At 40.1% G+C, this 19,702-nt stretch overlaps 1 protein-coding gene across 2 annotated transcripts; it reads right to left on the reverse strand.

Moving 5' to 3' along the window:
* Window positions 1-256: 256 nt before the first annotated feature.
* Window positions 257-19,446, reverse strand: USP38 (ubiquitin specific peptidase 38). Of its 2 annotated transcripts, none has more exons than XM_042829735.1 (10): window positions 18,762-19,446; window positions 17,328-17,463; window positions 12,682-12,811; window positions 12,333-12,434; window positions 9,636-9,794; window positions 8,560-8,753; window positions 7,816-7,909; window positions 6,914-7,020; window positions 4,557-5,898; window positions 257-2,837 (listed from the first exon to the last, which is right to left on the reverse strand). In XM_042829735.1, the coding sequence occupies exons 1-10, from the start codon at window positions 19,444-19,446 to the stop codon at window positions 2,676-2,678; spliced, it is 3,111 nt and encodes a 1,036-aa protein (XP_042685669.1). In that variant the 3' UTR covers window positions 257-2,675. The 2 variants fall into 2 exon arrangements, with proteins under 2 accessions (XP_042685669.1, XP_042685670.1); XM_042829736.1 differs by lacking the exon at window positions 18,762-19,446 and adding an exon at window positions 18,559-18,657.
* Window positions 19,447-19,702: the final 256 nt, after the last annotated feature.

The following is a 19,702-nucleotide window of genomic DNA, read 5'->3' on the forward strand; positions in this document are numbered from 1 at the left end:
GTTTGGAACAACATTAAATTCTTCAAGAAATGAAACAATAACTAAATATCAGAAATATTGTTATATATCTTTCTACTTATTCAACTCGCAAAGAAAACAAATTTAGAGTGGAGTAAGCAAAGTGAATAAACAAATCATCCAGCATTCATTCACAGGCAACAGAAATCGAAGTACCATATGTACACTGTTCTTCATCTGTCTGGAACACGCAGTGCCGTTACTGTAAACAAAGAAGAAGGTGCACAGTTTCAAGAAATACTTCTCTGCTCCCACTAGCTTTATTGAAGCCTTCCACATTAAGTATCCATCTGCCTTTGAGGGCTGTCAGGTCAGAAGGCAGACTTGTAAAAAGATATGTTAGGTTTAAAAACATAAGCTGTATAATTCCAAGTAACTGCATCAACAGGACAAAGCAAAAACCTTCAGACACTTCCAGTTTTAAACTGTGGCATTACTCTGTTATGAAGTTACCAAATTTAATATTTTACTTACAATAGGCAAACTAGAGTGTAGAAAGCCTTCCAAGAGCTCATGAAACACATACACAATAGGTACACAAAAATCATACCACACATTTTTAAGGTAGGCTACTTTTACTGGAGAGCATGAAAAGCAAAACCGACCTTTACAAAAGCCTGATTTCATATAGAGTAAAAACATCTGCTCCTGCTTTTAATTTTGCTGTTTTAAAATTAACCGTTAACTCATTTGGAGACAGAAAACATCCCCACTCTAACACAAATTAACAGCTTTTAAGTGCGCCCTTCCCACAATTTGGTAAAAAAAACCCAAACAAACCAGATTAACCTTGAAACTGGAATTAAGTCGGAGAAAAACCTAAAAGGAAATAAAAAACCCTCTTAGACTGAAAGCTACCAAATGTAAAGGTGGAGTGAGCTTCAAGAAAACTTCACTCAAGCAAGCTAAACGAGAATATTCTTCACGTTGGTCTCATAACACTTCCCATCTCACAGCTGAACCCACCAGTACAACTGAGATAGCTGACATACAACAGTCAAAACAGAGCATGGAAGCCATTTAATGAAACTGAAGGTGAACTGCTTTCTCGAACAGCAGCATATGAACCAATAGCAGAGCAAGTAACAATTTTAGTGACAATATAAAAATAGTTTGCAAGCTAGGATACCTTACTGTGGACTAAAATCCATTTACTCAGCACTATAGGAACCAAGTTAAACTTAGTTTATGCTTTTAAAAGGCATTTTCAGAAAAAAAAAATATTGTACAGTTTAACTACCACCTGCCAGGTTCGCATGCTTTTTAAAGATGCACTTTGTCACTAAGTAGAATATAAAAAACACAGCAAAACAGTGCAGAATTTTCTAAAAAATATTTTAAATAAATTTACACTTCAGTATAAGATTATTCAAGTTCAGAATCAATCACCACATTTAGTGTAACTCATTTACTTTTGTTATCCTCATTGCACATCAAAAACAGTTTCTAATTCTGTCGAGACTAGAAGAGTGGTTTCCTTGACTTATGCTGGCCCAATAAGCCAGTAGACGTCACCCCACAGATGTCATTTTGGTCTTCTGCAGACAATTAAAGCCTGAATTCATCAACTACTTCTCACCAAAAAAATTAAAAACGAAAACAAACCGGAAGGCAAAATTTTGAAGGTCTTTTACAAGCACAGACCCTCAGCAAGGATCCATATAGGTAGCCTTCCTATGATTTCGTAAGTGTAGTTCAAAATTTATGACTGACCTCTTTAACCAATGCAGCCACGAAAATAATAATTCTCTAGGTATATTCCTCTGATTCAAAAATAATGGACAAACTTAGTCCTTTTTTAAGCTTCTACTTCTGGAAACCAAATAGCTTTCTAGAAACACTTGATTCCTAACACTGACAAGAAAAATTGACCACAACCATTTTCTTCCTTTTACGCAGTCTCAGAAAGCTTAATTTAAGTTACAGTACTGCAAGGCACATACAGAATCTCCTCCTTTCAAATACACAGCATATATATTCCCTGAAATAATTTTAAAACTCTCAAAACAATAAAAAATGCTACAAAGTTAGTAACTTCTATTTAAAAACATTGTTCCCACAGAACATGCACTTTTGTGGAAAATAGCTTTGCAAATATTTATATTTTTCTTCTTTACACTCATACTGTAAATATACTGAATATTTTTAGAAGTACTGTATCAATTCACATTAATTTATTGCCTTCATTGTATGATTGCATCATCTCTAGAAACTATGAAGTTATCAGACTTGTAAATAAGGTGGAATGGGAGACTACGCACGTAGTTTAACCCATCTGAAAGGACTTGCACATACAACAACGCCACCAGAGTCAAAATCAACTTGCTTCATTAAGTGGATAAAGTCTATGGAAAATGATGTAAATGCATTTGTTTAAACGCAGAGGTGTTAGAACCTACTTAAAAATCTCAATTTTCTGTCTTTTGGGAAAGCATATCTTACTATAAAAGCAATTGAATTTTTAAGAGGTAGTTTTTTTTTTTTCCATTATGCGCTTATTTATTTCAAAGAAAAGGTACGCAAGAATTGCTTCTGCTCAACATTTGCTTTTAAACAAGGATGAAGTCTCAAAACTTCGTACAGTAAGTTCAACATTTAACTGTCCTCAGCGGTACCGCGCTGCTTTAGAACCAGTGTATTCCAGGTCATCAGCCTAGTCAAAACACTAATCTACCAACAGTACTGAATCCACCCCCTCCTCCTCCACCTGCTGGTCCGCAACTTCCCGGGGGATCATTGTCATCAAATCCATTGGGGCGGAAAGAGCACGAGGCTGAGGCAGCTTGAAGTGCTTGCGTTCGAGCACTAAGCTCTTGCTCCTGAAATCAAAGAATATTAAATCAATTTTAAACCCAAGTTTTAATTCCACTGAATAAACTAAATACTAGAGAAGCACACAAGAAAAAACACCAAAAAGATAAACAAGTATTTAGTTTACATTCAGTGTGGACTTACTTTCGAGTTATTGTGATGGTAACCCTCTATTAACATCAGTGTGCAGTATTCTCTAAAGCTCTAAAGACAATATCAGTTAGGTTCTGGAAAACTCAAGGAGGTACCTCTACAAGCAGTAGAGATAAGAAAAGAGACTCTTGACACCTTTATTAATCCCACATACCTTGCAATACTTTGTCTTTAGTATCCCTTCCTGAAATTGGCTAAGAGCTTCAAAAGTTAAGCGGGGCAAAAAAGAGGTAGGGTTCTGAAAAACTGACATGACAGCAAAAGCTTAATTGAGGACACAATAAAAGTATTTAGGTGCTAAGAATCAGACTGACAGAACTTCATGTGGCAACTGGCCATTACACACTACCCCATAAGGCAACGGGAGGAAATATTAACAGGGTTTTCATAATGACATTGGTCACCTTGAGTTTCTACCTCTCTCCTCCACCATCCGATGGAAGCAAGGAACAACACCAAGAACCTCAAAGACTTGTTATACTGCTGTGAAAGCACTAGGCTTAAGTTTCTCAATGTACTTTCACGGGTGCTAAAGATACTTAAGCATTGAGTTGGAAATTTTACTATGATTTTTACTGCATTCATACCAATGGAAGAAGTCAGCTCTGAAAAACTGCACGTGATTTGGAACTGAAGCTGAAGAAGCCATGCTACCTTATGCTACCTCATGCAGCCAAGAGAAGTATCATTAAAAAAAAAATCACAGGACAGATACTTCAACTACTCAGAAATCAGCAACAAAGCTACAATTGAAGCTCTGTGTTTTGTCAAATAATTGCAGCTATTCTAAAGGAATTTCACACTGAGGTTTCACTCTTACTTGTCATTTTGAACTTAACTACTTTTAATTTGAATAGGCCTTAAGCTCATACAGGAGCATCTTAATGAATCAAAAGCCAAACAAGAGAACTGTTCAACTGTTACACAGCCTAAACACTGTAGCAGTGGTCAAAACAAGCTACATTTTACTGTGGAACACTGCATTTCACTCTTTTTTTTTTTTTTTTTTTTTTTTTTTTTTTTTTTAAAAAAAAAAAACAACCTGAGGAGGAGACAACAAGGTAGAGCTCTCAGGGCAGAAAAGCAAAGCAAGCCAAAAGAAGACTCCAGTCACTAACAAGTAGTCTTCACTTTAAGTGTGACTTTATGGTGACAGCATTTGTGTAATTACAGTTGTACAAATTCAGTGTCTCTTCAAGTGCAAATATGCTTGCAAAAACACTAAGAATTTTTTTACATATTATATATTTCTACCTATTTTATTTATTTGTTAGAGGCAATGAAAATCAGTAGCTTGAACAGCTTTTCCTGCACCGAATTACAAGTACTAAAAGGACCAGCACAAACACCTTCACTAAAAATTGTTTCAACTGCAATGCACTAGACATTTTAACTCAGGCTTCTTATCTAATGGTGAAAGCCCATTAACCTACTAAGACCAGAATCAACACAGAAGCCAGACTTGTCATTTATATAATATACTGGAATGCTTAAAAGCTACCGTTTCACCCCCTTATAAATTGTTTCTTGGAAATTTTAAGGAGACCATTCCTCACATATTACCTTAATCTTACCTGCAAGTATAGTTTGTTATCTTTTGTAATTGCATCCATGAGGTCTTTTTGTAGGGGAGGGTCTCCATTCACCCAGAGTCCATTTGCTGAATTTGCATTGTAGCCACAGGTACTATTCTGTTTTTTGTAAAACAGAACATAAGCAGTGTCCTTCGGAAACCTACTGGTAATTTTCTGGACTGACTGAAATGAGGTAAATGTCACTCTGCTGTCATTGAATAAAAACCATTCTTTTGGCATCTCAGTGTCCAGCTCACTTTCTATAACAGCACAGGGACTCTCCTCCGCTAACAACTTATTCTGAGGAGAAATTAAAGAAAAAGCTTGGGACTGGTGACACTGTCCTGAAGAACCCGAACCAGTAACATTTCTAGCATATGAATAGTAATGTCCACTTTCAGAGGATACACCAGAGTGCACCACCACAGAACTTAGCACATAGGGCACCAGCTGTGGGCAGGACACTTCATCAGCACCTGAGGGCTTCAGTTTTTTAGCAAGATTTTCTCCAATATCAGAAACCTCAACATCAACAGACCAACTTCCTGAAGCCACAGCTAGAGGGGATGTTGCTCTTCTGACTGGCACTTCCAAAAGAAGTGGCAGAGAAACGCTGTCCAAGATTTTACGTCTTATATGACACTTTGGATCATACGAAAATCTCAGAAGAGTGAGAATGAGGTATTCAGGTTCCTCAATGATTTGCATAGTTTTCTCAGCATTTTGTAGAGAGGCACACTTCTCACAATAATACTTATTGTCTCCACTAAGGATCTCAGGTGCCAGAAAATAATTCAGTAAGTCCGTTACCGATGGGGTGCTTTTCCCTACCAGTGCAGAAGAAACATCCCTACTATCTTGATCCTTGTTCAATTCAGATTTTGTCTCCGAGTTTGGCTCAGCAGAAAAATCCTTTGGGATTCCTTCATTTGTAAGTGCGTTGCTTCCACCATTTACTTCCAAGCTACTGAGAGGTATTTCTCCAGCCGAAGTTGCCGAAATAGTAGTTTGCACCACAGAGCCATCTTTTATTTCAGAATGTGCCACACATTTCACACTAGCGCTTTCCAAGGACATCGGAGGACAGAAAGCTAAAGAGAGATCTGTAAAAGCTTCCTCCTTTTGAGATGTGCTTTTGCAGTTCAAACAGCAGATAGTAGTCTTCAGTTTTCCTCCAAACATTCTCTCTATGAGAGTTCTTTCTTCACTCCCCTTACAAAGTGCTTCAGCAAATACCTGTGCTTTAGGGACAGTTTCTTGTGCCTGGGACTCTTCACTCTTCCTACTTTCAGCAGACTTTGCTGAAGACAATGCTTTCCAAGTTCTCTCTTCTTCATGCAACCTGAAGACAAAAAGAGATCTGAGTAACTACTCCATTTTCTCCAAAAATACTGCTGCACCTCTCAAGATTTTTTTTCCAGTTACACTTAAAAGTTGTTAAGCAGATAGAAACAAATTAAAAAAAAAAACAATTTTATTGCTTATATAATCAACCTACATAGTTCAGTACTATCCAATAGTATTAAGTCACAGCATTAAGGCATTTCATGCAAATCTCATTATATCTAACACAATAAATATGCTCTGTGAACCAGCAGTTATTCAGACATCTAATAATCAATGTTTATTAACCGTTACTTTAAGAAATCAGTTCCCCACTTGCCTGGCTCCTTACGTCAAATTTCCTAAGAGAAGAAACAGCTGTTTAAGTAGTGCTGTATTATTTCAGAGGAGAACAAAAGGTCTGGATTGTGCAGCCAAGAAAGTTAGAAACTATAGCAAAAGAAATCCAAGACAGGGAAAAAAGGACACTTGCACAACTGAGATAAATTCAGTCTCCGTAAAAATACTCAGCAAGTCAAAATTAACAACTAACTAATATATTCTGTGGGGTTTTTTTGTTTTACCTGTCATTAATTCACATAATAAAGTATTAACACACATACATACCTTCCTGACTTATCTAACCCACGTGAATTAATAGCTGCATAAGCTATATAAAATAAACATAAAACTTCAGACAAATGACCAAACAGCTTTCAGCAACCACAGAAGCTTCATGACGGGACCACAGCTAACGTAATTAATACCCAAGTTTAGGTTTTTAAGAACAAAAACCACCACCAATCTAACCTGCTTTCAATGACTTGGAGAGAAGGCTGTATTCGGACTTAACCATGGATTAAACACACTAAGGTTTCACAGATGATACATCTATCATAGAACAGGAGACAGTCAGGCAACAAACCCAGAACTCCCACCACTCACTCACACAAAGGAGCTCTTGAATGACTGCACCTAATGACAAGTTCACCATTACACAACAGGGTTTCTACCCATTAATGACATGACTATACCTGTTGAGCAGGAAACGGAGATATTCTGAGCAATCCTGTTGTGATTGAGGGGTGAACCACGGCGGTCTGGACGCCTCAAGGAAAATTCTAGGAGCATACGCCTCCCTCTGTTAGCATATGGGAGAAACAGAAGAGTTATGTACAAATTACTTCATGGTTACTTGCATACTGACAGCTGGACTCTGGCTAACATTATTCTAAAGGAATTGCAGCACGGTCTGCATACGGACCATTTCTGTATCACAATCATGAGGATAAAGATGAGTATTGGTCATTAATATCGCAGCAAATTCCTCTAGTATAAAAAAAAATAAAAGTGGATCCTCTAAGCAAACAGTACGTGTATATCAAGCATAAGCCAGATACTATGCCTAAAAACAAGTTATTCTTCTTGCTGGCAAACTTAAAAAGAAGAAAGCATTTATTTCTTTGTAAGAATACCAGTAACTCGTTAATACCACACATATTTAAGGAGACCTATCCTCATTTTCACAGGGACTTGCTTTCATCTAACACTAGTAAAGTATTTTGTTTGAGAATGAACTTTCATAAATGAACTAACTTGAAACATGATGAAATTTCAAGAAATCACTTTAGAAGGTGACAATTTATTCCATTAAGTTGCATAAAATCAACTGGTTTATCAACTGGTTATCACATCAGGTCTTGATGGGATTTTTTTATTTTGCCTTCTGAAAGAAAACCTTCAACAGCCCACAGCGTCCCACTTATGAAACAGATTTCTCTAATTCCATCAAGACCTGAACATTTATAGGCAGACTCAGTCCCTACAAATCTACATTTTTAATATATTCAAGAGTATGCTTACGGCATCACATTTGTTCTTAAATTCTAGCACACAAACCTAAGCTTAAGAAAGAGCAGATGAGAAATTCACCTACCTGGGTATGGGCCAAAAACGCAAAAAGATGCTGTAATTTTCTCATCAATGAATTACAACCATTTAGATTCAGAGATAAAACATGTCTTCTGAAACTGAAAGAAGAGGCAGACAGTTGCCCTTTATAGATTTATAGCAGTAACGCAGTCAACATTCCAGCTCAAATTACTTCAGTTTGAAAGAAGGCAAAACGTGCAACACCTTCCCTCAATTCCTGGACTCTGCTCTATGGCAGAAATGCAAAACTATTGTACAGTAAGAACTTATCGCTAGGAAGTTCCTATTAATATTCAAATGTTTAGAAATGAACTTTTTTTCCAATAGCTTCTAGAGAATAACAAAAAGATAACCATGAAATTTTCACAATATTAAAGGGAACAAAGAAAAAAATGACTTATCTAGAATCTGGAAGTCAGACATATTACTCTCATTTTAGATACTGAAGAAATAGCTGTTATCTGACTCAGTCTCTCCTAAGTTCAACGCACTTATCCTTTTGACAATGGACAGAAAGGGTAAGGATTTTTAACTGCTAAAACTGCAGTTGCACAGAGTTGGATCTTAACAAAGCAGTCAGTAATTACCACGCAGAGAAACTCACTCAGCCCTAGGCAGCTGAGTAACCCAGGGCATGTTTATATTCTGTGTAAAGCAATTCCATCGCAACAGCTAACTAGCCCTGGTTGACAACAACAGCACTATAGTTAAGCAGCTCTAGGGGAAAGAGCTGGTAAAAAGGACTTACTCAGTAGCCATGTAAAGTGCCTGAATAATGCTGTTCATGTAGCAGGTATTCCCTAGGTTAATCAGGCCCGTCTTCCCAGTTTCAGATTTTCCAGGAAGTCTAGATAAACAAGACGGCAAAGAATTGGATTGAGAAGTCCAGGCACTCTGACTGAGAATCAGCTTCATTTTCTCTTCGCTGGGCTTGGGCATATCCTACAAGAGAAACATGAACAAAACAGGCTTTTATACTTGCTTTTATACTAATTAATGACACCCAGCAGTCTTCTTTATCTTCCCTTGCCCCCCTTCTATCCTCAAGGTTCTCGCTAGACCAGGAGACATACGTTACAATCGCCTTTCGAGAATACTTGGAGCACAAATACCTTTAGCCAGTACTATGCCACGTACTACGGCAAAAACAAGCAACCAAGAAACCCAAAACACTCCAAGGCTTGTTTTTTTTTTGTCACCTCCCAAATGACACAAATTAGGGGGTGGGCAGATACCTCTGATCAGCTTACACAGGCAATCCCTTTTGCCCCCAGAACAACTCCTCAAATTCTATGCATTTGAAGAACACCTAAATACCCTTATTCTGCTGGAGATAAAATCCTACTCTGTCAAATCAAAGTGTAAGAATGAAAAGAAAAAAAAAAAGTAAAAACACTAAGTACACAAGAGGCTTCTTCAACATTCAAGATGTTAAAATCAGGCAATAATAACCAACATATTGTTTCCTGCATTTTTTTTTTTGTTTTGTTTTAAATGTCTGTTAAGAAAATATGTGCATTATATAACGAAATTTGAGAGCTGCTCTAGAAGTAATGTCTCCCATTTTATTATGTTGGCCCAAGATGTGGAAAGCAGATTACATAATTTAGCTGATTACAGACATTTCTGAAAGGCTGTTATAATTGCCTTTTGGACACTCAGGACAACTTTTATTTTGCTTTGCTTATGCATACTTCAAGCAGTTAGAATTACTATTAAATTACGCAGTTAATTCTTTCCTCAAAGAAGAAACTCCACAGAGACTAGATCACTAGATTTGAGATAACAAAACAGCAACATCTCATGTCTGTATCCTTAACATACCTTAAAAACTTCCAGAATAGGTTCATAGAGCTCTGGAAAACCTGAATAATGATACATCATACAATGTATCAACTCAGCCAACTGCATCAAGAACGCTGTACTCGAAGGCAAGCCATCACTTTTGAAGGAGCGAACCAAGCCGACCACATGTGGGACAATCTAAATGGGAAAGGAACAAAAGGAAACTGTTAAAAAGCAATTCTATTCTCTGATTTTGTTCTACAAACAGTACTGTTCTGCACACCTGAAATAGCAGGAAATATTTTGCTCTCAAGGAAACAGTGACTGAGAAACCTGAAAAGTATATGCATGATTCTCTTAAAAAAGCACGGTTTAGTATTCAATGCTCTCCTCAGCTCATATATCAAGTTCTGGAACTTCATGAACACAGAAAACACACATTCAGTTTTTCCATCCGGCATGCATCCATAGTACTCATCTTATTAACCCATCTTAGAACTGCTGACCTGTTGGAGCATGTCCAGAAGAGAGCTACAAAGATGGGTGCAGGGGATGGAACACCTCCCCTAAGAAGACTGGCTTAGAGAGCAGGGGCTGCTCAGACTGGAGGAGACAAGGCTCTAGGGAGACCTAACAGTGGCCTTTCCGTATCTAACATAGGACTACAAGAAAGAAGAGGACAGAGCCTCTCCAAGGGAAATGGTTTCAAACTACAAGGAAATTTAGATTGCATGTAAGAAAGCACTTTTTTTTTTTGCTTATTTTTTTTTAAACAATAGGGATGGTAAGGCATTGTAACAGGTTGCCCACAGATGTGGCGCAAGACCTGTCCTGGAATACATTCAAGGTCAGGCTGGTCAGGATTCTGGGCAACCTCACTTAGCTGTAAGTGTTCCTGTACACTGCGGGGCAGTTGGACTAGACGACCTTTAAGTGTCCCTTCCAGCTCCAAACACGATAGGATTCTGTGATTAACGACACAACAGCAAACATTTCACTTCTGTGCTGCCACTAACAGCTGTATACCCTGCTCTCATTTCACAGATACAGTTAAAAAAATAACCCTCTCGATTTTTCTTTAACTGACTGTAATACTTGCCATCTCAAGCAAAAGAAAACATGTGGTCTATTGTAATGTAGAAATCGGTTTGTAGCTCCACCTAGCGTCAGAGCCAAGACAGCAGTACCTACAAAGCTTACGAAGCCTGCCATCAGTGCAACCTATTAGCAAATGAACTCCAATACACTGCTGCTGAAAATGGCATATAAAACAAAGATTTACTCCACTTCTCTCATCTTCAGTGCAGTTCTATCTCCATTTTTAAATACGACTTTCAACTTTTTACACTTGAGTCTTAAGAAAACCCCAAGTAGAAAGTTATCTCACTGCAAACCCAAGAAGAGTAGCAGCTTCTCTGAGAGAGCTGAACTATTCTAGACATCTTTCGACTTACACTGGATTCACTGCAGAAGAAATGGATAGAACTATTTCTCATCACAAAGAGCTTACAAACTGTTTGGCAGTAAAGACAGGAAATAAATAAAAAAACTGTCTAAAATAATGATATCCTTACAAGTATATTAATTACAAGAATTAATCTGATGTTTTGGCATCAGAACGAATAGCTATGGACAAAATATTCATTACTTTTGCAAATACCATTTGTTCTGTAAGTACGAATAGTATGTTTTTATCTTACAAGCAGACCCTAGTTACTGTAAAAAAAAAAAGATTCCTACTGTTTTATAATGACAACATTAAAACTAACTGTTCAACGACCTACAGAATGAGAAGCTCCAATTAAAAACTTATTACTTGACAGAAGTCTATACAGAAATGAGAGGCTGTCTTCCGAGAATGCGATCTGCAAACACTAGATGTACAATACAGTCGTTTTGCACTAAGCACATAGGAAGAGTAGAACACAGAAGTCCCCATCTGTCAAACTAACAATCAAAATCTTGCTTACAGCAAGCTGTGTAATAGTCAAAGTTCAACTCTGAATATATGCAAAATTATCATTTTTTGCTGAGGTTGAATCCAAGTTTCATACTTCAGAATAATCTGTGATTAAGATACACATTGTGAGCACAAAACATTTTTCTTCTGTTAATAAAAGTCATTCATGTAACGATCAAGCATTAGGAGGGGAAACATTAACTTAGATACGCAAAAAACCCACATTCCTAGAATAAGCCTTCTGTCCACCTCATATTTTACACTTCTTAGAAGAACAGAGAAGTTAACAAAAAGAACAAGATGTTTACATTTTGAGCATGTTCAAAGCAACTTGCTTATTTCATTTGTTTTGCATCCTAGGTCAGGATTAGGGCAGGGGAGGGAACAGAGAAAAGCATAAGACTGGTCATTAAAATAATACCAAAACAGGCTTAAGACAATTACTCTAACTAATGCAACACATTTGAGATTGCTTCAAGCATAGGAGCCTTGTAGACAACTTGAAAAAAAAAAAAAAAAAAAAAAAAACAACAACACGTGCATGCCAGGATGTTGTTATGATTGAGTCTTAGAGAGCCATCTCTCACTTAAAAACAATTTCAGGGTAGGCACTGACTTTGAGGAAGGTGAATGTGTTACACATCTCGCTGAACAAATGCAGTCGGTCACTCAGAGCTTAAATCAAAGTCCCTAAATTCTATTTCTTTTCACATACAATTGAAAAATCCCATGTGAAATACACTGGATAGAATTGAACCATTTCTTGAGGAACTTACCAAATGAAAAGCTTCCGGAGAATGCTGGAAGCTAAGTAACATATGAGAAAGAACAGCAAGGGCACCAGGTCTTACTAAAGGAAACCAAAGTCGATTAAAGACCTAAAAAAAACAAACCAAAAACAAAACACTTAATAAATCTAGAAAGACATTAACCGAATTGTAAACAGATTTCCCAACAGACAACCACTTGAAACAAAGAAACATCACGTGTAACTGAAAGCTATTTTATATCGTCTATTCAGGACAACAAGACCAAAGACTTGAATGCAAAAAAAATAAGCCTGCAGTTGCACAGCTGTTAAAAAACCCTTTTCCTCTCCTTCACTTTTATTCTTTTCCAACATACCAGTTCTATCTTCATCAGAGTGACATCAATAAGGATAGTAAATTTCTGGACTGCAGCTAGTCCTTTCAGCAGTGCAATCACCCATGTTTCCACATGCTGAGCCAGAGGCCAAGACAACCAGTCAATCATTCTGAAAGATAAGGAAAAATTGTTAATGAAACAAAACAGAAGTATATGTCATTCACTTCAACCTCAACAAAAAGGTTCTGTACACAAGGAGATACACAAGAAGTAATGAAATAATTAAAAATACACAAGCAAAAAACATGAAGTACTGTGTAGACTTTGCATTCAAGATGAAGCCAGCTTTTACAGACCTTATGACAAGATTCAATTTACGGCAAAAAGCTTAGGACTAAAAATAAAGAAGTGTCATTAATTGGAAATATTCCCTCCTACAGAATTTACCACAGATGAGACCAAAACTGACTAGTTTGAAAAGACACCACTAAGCTAAAGCATTTTATGCTTTTTTTCCTACCACAGCGTGGTGACGCTGTGAAGCATGTTATGCAGCAAGGCTGGGGCACCTCCATCTCCGCAGAAAGCTCTTAACTCAGTTGGGCAATACCTTGAGCAATGAAGCCCAACTTCAGTGCTTAGCCCCACTTGGAGCAGGACTGCTCTGGACAGTATCCCAAGGATGCTTTCACCCTACACAATGCTACACCTCTGTTCTATAATTCCACAGAAGGGGGAATTTAAAAGTAGATTTATTGCCTTCTGAAAAAAATCCTCAAAAATTTGTTACAAGCCTAAGTTCTAAAACAGCTGAACAGATTACAAGTAACCAGCCTAACAGTTGGTATGAGTATGAACACGCTCAGTTAGCAGGCTTCTACCCTACTTCATAGAGTGGGAAAAGTACTAAAAAAGCATGGATGCTATACGAATGCATCTTGCCACACACCAAACATGCAGAGGTTTTCCATGTAGTCATACAGACATTCTGCCATCACCAGCCAAGAAGAACACAGAGAATCTAACTGCTTTAGCAGTCAGCTGTTCCATGTACATGCAACTGTAGGAGAAAGCTACTATCACACAACTTCATAATGTCAATCAAACACCAGGTAATCTATCAGTACTAAGTGGTGAGGGAACACAAGCTGCTCTTCTTTTCTGAAGGACAAAGCAGTAAAGAACTCAAACACATAATAAATCACTTATGTGAAAACCAATATCAAATCACATTAGACCTTCCATTTTCTAGCATTTAGGTTAAACCACTTAGTCATTTGTAACCAGGAAAGACAAATTTCAGAGTGAAACATGACATAAAAGCTTTGGAAGAGAATTCATCTGTACAAACCATCTGAAAATCATCAGCTGCACATGCCACAAGGCTTGTGACATTCAATCTGAAAAAAAAAAACCACCATAGACAAGTCCTACATTCTTCTTGGCGAATGAAGGGTTCCAATCAGTATGAAAAAGAAAGTTTCAGAGCCCAGCTTCAAAGCTAAAGAAGTGAGTTTAGCAAGACCAGACATGAATTATGGGCGTGCTATTACATCATAAAAATAAAGCAAAAGAAAAAAAAGCTAGAACTTACATGTAGTTGATAATTTGGAACTGGGAAGTGTACAGTACATACTCTAAATTTTGTCTTGCAATTAGAATCCCCTCACATACATGACATTTAAATGCTTCTATAAAAGAATCATTAGGACTGCCTTTTTAAGGATTAAGAACAGATCTGTTCGGATTTCTCCAGGGTTATCACAAAGACTGGAAAAAGCAAGCCAGCGTCATAGTCTTTACTCTGAATTCATGCAATGGTGCCTTTTCTTCACAATGTTAACCTCACATGTTTCCTATGAGTAGTCTTTCCACAAGCTTTCTAAAGTGGGGAATTCAATGTCAGCCAAAACTCCTTTCCCCTGCAAAAAATTTACGGATGAGATCCCTAAGCCTCAAAGTCCTACAGTCTTCAGCATTCATCCTATCACCCTACCTTCAATTTGTAAACTTTATATTTTTCAGTAGAGACACAACATCCTTCATGGTTAAAAACAAAGGACAAAATATTTAGTTTTCCTAATTAACTTATTAGAGTTTTTTTTTCCCCCCTCAGAAAAGCTCCACATAATTACCTCTGTTCTGAAATACTACCATTCTTATAATACATGCAACTTCAACAACGCTAATGTAAAAACTCCAAATGGAAACCACTGCTTCGGGTGGAAGCTGGGGCTTCCTGTGTTCCATCCCTAAACTGGTCATATGACGACATCTTGTGTCATCTCCATTCAGTATAATTACTACTTAACTAATAGTTAAATGTTACTGATAGAACAACAACTACTATTTCAGTACGATGAACACTGTAAAGAAGTCTCATTCTCCACACAACTGATATACGTACATCGCCCATCCTGAAAAATTATTTCTGCTCTTAAAAGCAGAGTTGATGTTCTTACAAAACTAAACTAAAAAGTCAAAAGAAAAAATAGAACTAAATTTTTGACATGCTTTGATCTGTCTTCAGCATAAAATCTGAGATCTGGTCGATGACATCAGACACTGCAGTTATCAGATGCTCTCTGCATTGTACTTACTCAGTTCCTACTGAATTTTTATACAGAGACAGATAAGGAACACGATGATAGTGTATAATGACAGGATTTTTTTGTTTGTTTGTCTAGAAAAATATCCCAAAGGCCTTGAGAGGACCTTCTTCCTCATATCACTCTATAACGGCCTGTTATCCAATGCGCTTAAGAAAGACAGTATCTGTGACCTTTGGACAGAGTAAGATATTCATTCCTCTTAGCATCCTAAAGCAGCAACTTCTATGAAAATATCTTCAGTGCTATCGGACAGACTCCAGCAACTTAGGTGCAGATAAATCCTGTTAAAAACCAGCCGAACAACGAGAACCCTCAGACTACTACTAGGCATGCCACCTCCCAAAACTCTATGTTCACATTCAGTCAGGCTCTCCAGCATTCATGATAGCTGTCCTTAGGAATTGAGTAACCAGGTCTCTAAACTGCAGTAACCAAAGTTCTGTTGAGTTTTATCACAAGCCTTGATGTGCTTGGAGTTCTGCACCTTTTGGAAATGAGGTGAGCCTGATGACAACAGTCATTCACTGCTCCAAACACTCCAGCAGCGTTATTACCTCCTCTATGAGCGCACACTGTGACACTCACAGTGGGATCAAGCATCCCCTCAGCACACTTGCAGATGACATCAAGCTGTGCGGTGCAGCCAACATGCCTGAGAGATGGGAGGCCATTTGGGGTCACCTACACAGACACAAGCAGCAGGCCCAGGAGAACCTTATGAGGCTCAACAAATTCAAGTGCAAGGTCTTGCATATGAGTCACAGCAACCTGGGTTGTCATGAAACTATCTAAAAATGAAAACAGGACATTCCTAGAAAGTCAGTGCCCTGAACTAAAAACACATTCTTAAAAATCAACCATTTCTTACACATATCCAGTAAGTAAGAGCACGTGGCCCTTTCAAAAGCAAGACGAAAAACTCCTCCATGCAGCTGGTATTACGAGGCAGCACTTAGAGTTGTTGTTCTAGTGCTACAGTTATACAGCTCCGATGTGTTTAAGCTTGTAATACAACATGAATATTAAAATTAAACTAACATGAAGACTAATTACCAGCACACTAACAGCAAGCAATTTGTATGCAAAGAATCCTCTGAATTTCCCAGCTCTGAATATTAGCCTGCCAAGCATCTTCATTGAAGAGTACTCAATCAACTGGACTCTTTACAGGTTCCTAAACAACAGTATTATGTTTCCAAAACAAATGTCTTCCCAATTTAAACACAGTGTTTTCAGAAATATCCTCAGTATTTCACTAAGATACGTATGAAGTACATAAAGGTAAATGAAAAACATAATACTCAGAAAATATTAAAAGCTTTTTTGGACATGACAAATTTCTAAATGCCTCCTCCTGTTAAAATTCTTCACACATTTTCTACCTGTGTTCAACAGAAACTTCTTCCAAAGCCACGAGGAAAAAATAACACTAAAGAACTTTAATAACGGCTTACTTATCCTTTGTCATCTTTCTACATTAGCACTATTTACATTTCTGAAGACACCAGCCCAGATCACTCTCTGAATTAGTGTTAATAGAACTATAATCTTAATGTTTATGTTTATATTAGGGACAGGAATATAATAAGCCATTGTCTTCACATCATTCCTATTTTTCCACAAATTCAATAACATGCAACGGACCACTGAAGGTTTGAAAGACAATGGAAAGAGGTGCTGTCCCCCACAAAACCTAAGAAGTCATGAAGATACAAAAGCCCTGCATTTCCTAGTTTAAACTGTCTCAAGAGCAAACATCATCTGGAAGCAACACAGCCTCCCTCTAGTTTCTGTTTCAATCTCTTCTCTCTCCTGTCTCGGCAAAGCACAAGAAAGAAGCCACAAGAGCAACAAGGGCTGTAACTTTAAACTGAAACCTTGCTGGTAACACCCACAGCATCAGAAATATACCTTAGTTTAACAAATCAAAGAGCATAACTTCATGTGACGTTATAAAAGGGTCTCCCTCTTTTTTGTTTGTTTCAATTTAATTATTTTAAACTTAAGTGACAAGTAGCTTCAAAAAAAGGCAAGATTGAGACTTCTCTCCCCTTCCCCAGTGAAATACAGTACCTGCACAGAGCTTGAGTCATACTGGCATCTTTCACATTTGGATCTGTAGTAAGGCTCATGATGAGTACTGTAATCATCTGCAAAGGTATATGCTGCACAAGACTTGCCAGTGCAACAGAGGGTTCAAATGCAGTATCTGTAAGAGTTGAACATGCCATGTTGTAAGAATCAAAAACAAGCTACTACTGGAAAACTATGCTTTATTTTCCCACCAGCTTTGTTGCAGCAATGAAGTTCTGAAGTGATGAACCTATCCCTACACCAAACATTACAGAATCACAGAATGGCCAGGGTTGGAAGGGACCTCATGGATCACGAATCTCCAACCCCCTTGCCACACACAGGGCCACCAACCTCCCCACTTAATACCAGACCAGGCTGCCCAGAGTCCCATCCGACCTGGCCTTTAACACCTCCAGGGACGGGGCATCCACAACCTCTCTGGGCAGCCTGTTCCAGCACCTTACCACTCACATAGTGAAGCACTTCCCCCTGACATCCAACCTAAATCTTCCTTCCCTCAACTTAAAACCATTTCCCCTTGTGCTGCTGTTATCTATCCTTACAAAACGTCTGTAGGCTCCCTTTAGGTACTGAAAGGCTGCAATGAGGTCACCCCACATTCCACCATCCCACAGGAAAACAGTTCAAGGTTTCAATGACTTAAGTACATGAATAACACTTTCTGGGTACGTAATATCCCTGAAAGAAGGTGAGAGTCTACTAACTTGTTGCTTTACTCCCCATGGAACTGGTAAGTGCACCTAAATGCCAGCACCATACAACCATTCACTGCACTGCCTGCTAAGACTGGAGACAAAACATGTGAAATACTGGCTATGCTCAACCTCAGTAACTGGTCAGTAACTGTACTGTGTTGCAAAGTTTCCTAGGGGCCTCAACTGTAGAAGAAATTACATTTGTTAATGCCATAGTACTTAGTAAATGTCTGAAGTCAGAAAGAACCGATGTAAAAATCTCATCTACATCCCTCAGGGAGCGTATCCTTCCTAAGCATTATGTTCTTCTAGCTCTGGAGAATGAGCAGCCCGAAGGCCTGACGATATCTGTCATTAGGGAGGACCATTTCCCTCCGATACCGAACTCTAGCTTGATCTGTTAAGACATTCAAAACCGGTCTTCCAGCGCATCTTACACAGCATTACAGTACTTCACTCCTAAACTCACACACAGCAAGCTCCCAAACCAATCGAGCGCCACGACCCCCTACCTTCTCACCGGGGACCTCCGCATCCTTGACCATCGGTCGGCATCCGAGCACAGGCGCGAGGATTCAGCGGCCCCGGGGCAGCCCCGCGGCGACACGGCTGCGGCCCTCCCGCTCCCTGAGCTCCAGCTCCCGGGGCCGGCGGCAGCCCCTTCCTCTTCCTCCTCCCCCTCCGACCCCGCCCCGCTCCCCGCGGCGGCGCTCACCGGCGGCGGCGATGACGGCGAAGAGCTCCTGCAGGGAGGGCAGCAGCGTGTCGGGCTCGGCCTTCCAGACGCTGCGCAGCAGCCCGCTGACCTGCGTCACCTGCGAGACGTAGAGGCGCAGCTCGGCCTCGCGGCTGCCCCGGCTCTGAAAGTGGGCGATGCTGCGCACCAGCTGCTGGCAGAAGGCGAGCGAGAGCTTCCTGCCGCGGGGCAGACACTGCGGGAAGTCGCCCAGCAGCTGGCACAGGCGAGCGCAGAGCGGCGGCGCGGGCCGCTCACACACTATGCGAAGGGCCTCCACCTGCAGCAGCTCGAAGAGCTCCAGCACCGAGGGGCAGCTCATGATGAGGCGCAGCCCCGCCTGGATGTAGTCGAGGATGGCCGGGTCGCGGCAGCTCAGCTCGCCGTAGCCGCGCTGCAGGAGGCCGAGGACCAGTCCCCGGTCAAAGAAGGCCTCGAACTCGGCGCGATGGTAGCGCCCGTAGGCCTCCAGGACCTGGCGGCCCACCTGCCGCTGGAAGGCGTCGGGGCCCTGCAACACCAGCCGGGTGCCGAGCGCGAACATGGCGCGGCACTGCGCCGGGCTCAGCGGCGTCTCGGCCAGCTCCACCACCCGCCGCACGATGACGCGCTTCAGCGGCAGCGGGTGGGACGAGCTCACCAGTCCCTCCAGGATCTTGTCCATGGCGGCCGGGCGGCGGCGAACCGGCCCGGGCCTCGGCGGGGACCGCCGCCGTCGTCTTCGTCGTCGCCGCCGCCTCTCCGCGGCCCTCCCGTCGCCCCGGCGCGCTATGCCGGCCTGAGGGCGGCGGCCCCGCGAACCGCTGCAGTACCGCCGCGACCCCAACGGCGACGGCTGAGCGTTCCTCGACGACCCGGAAGCGAAAAGACACAAACAGGAAGCGAAGAACCACGCAAGCGCCCGCCGGCAGCCTCCTTAT

Source organism: Centrocercus urophasianus, unplaced genomic scaffold (assembly GCF_019232065.1).
Source record: "Centrocercus urophasianus isolate 14NV4802_14NV808 unplaced genomic scaffold, USGS_Curo_1.0 seq_32, whole genome shotgun sequence".
Lineage (NCBI taxonomy): Eukaryota > Metazoa > Chordata > Aves > Galliformes > Phasianidae > Centrocercus > Centrocercus urophasianus.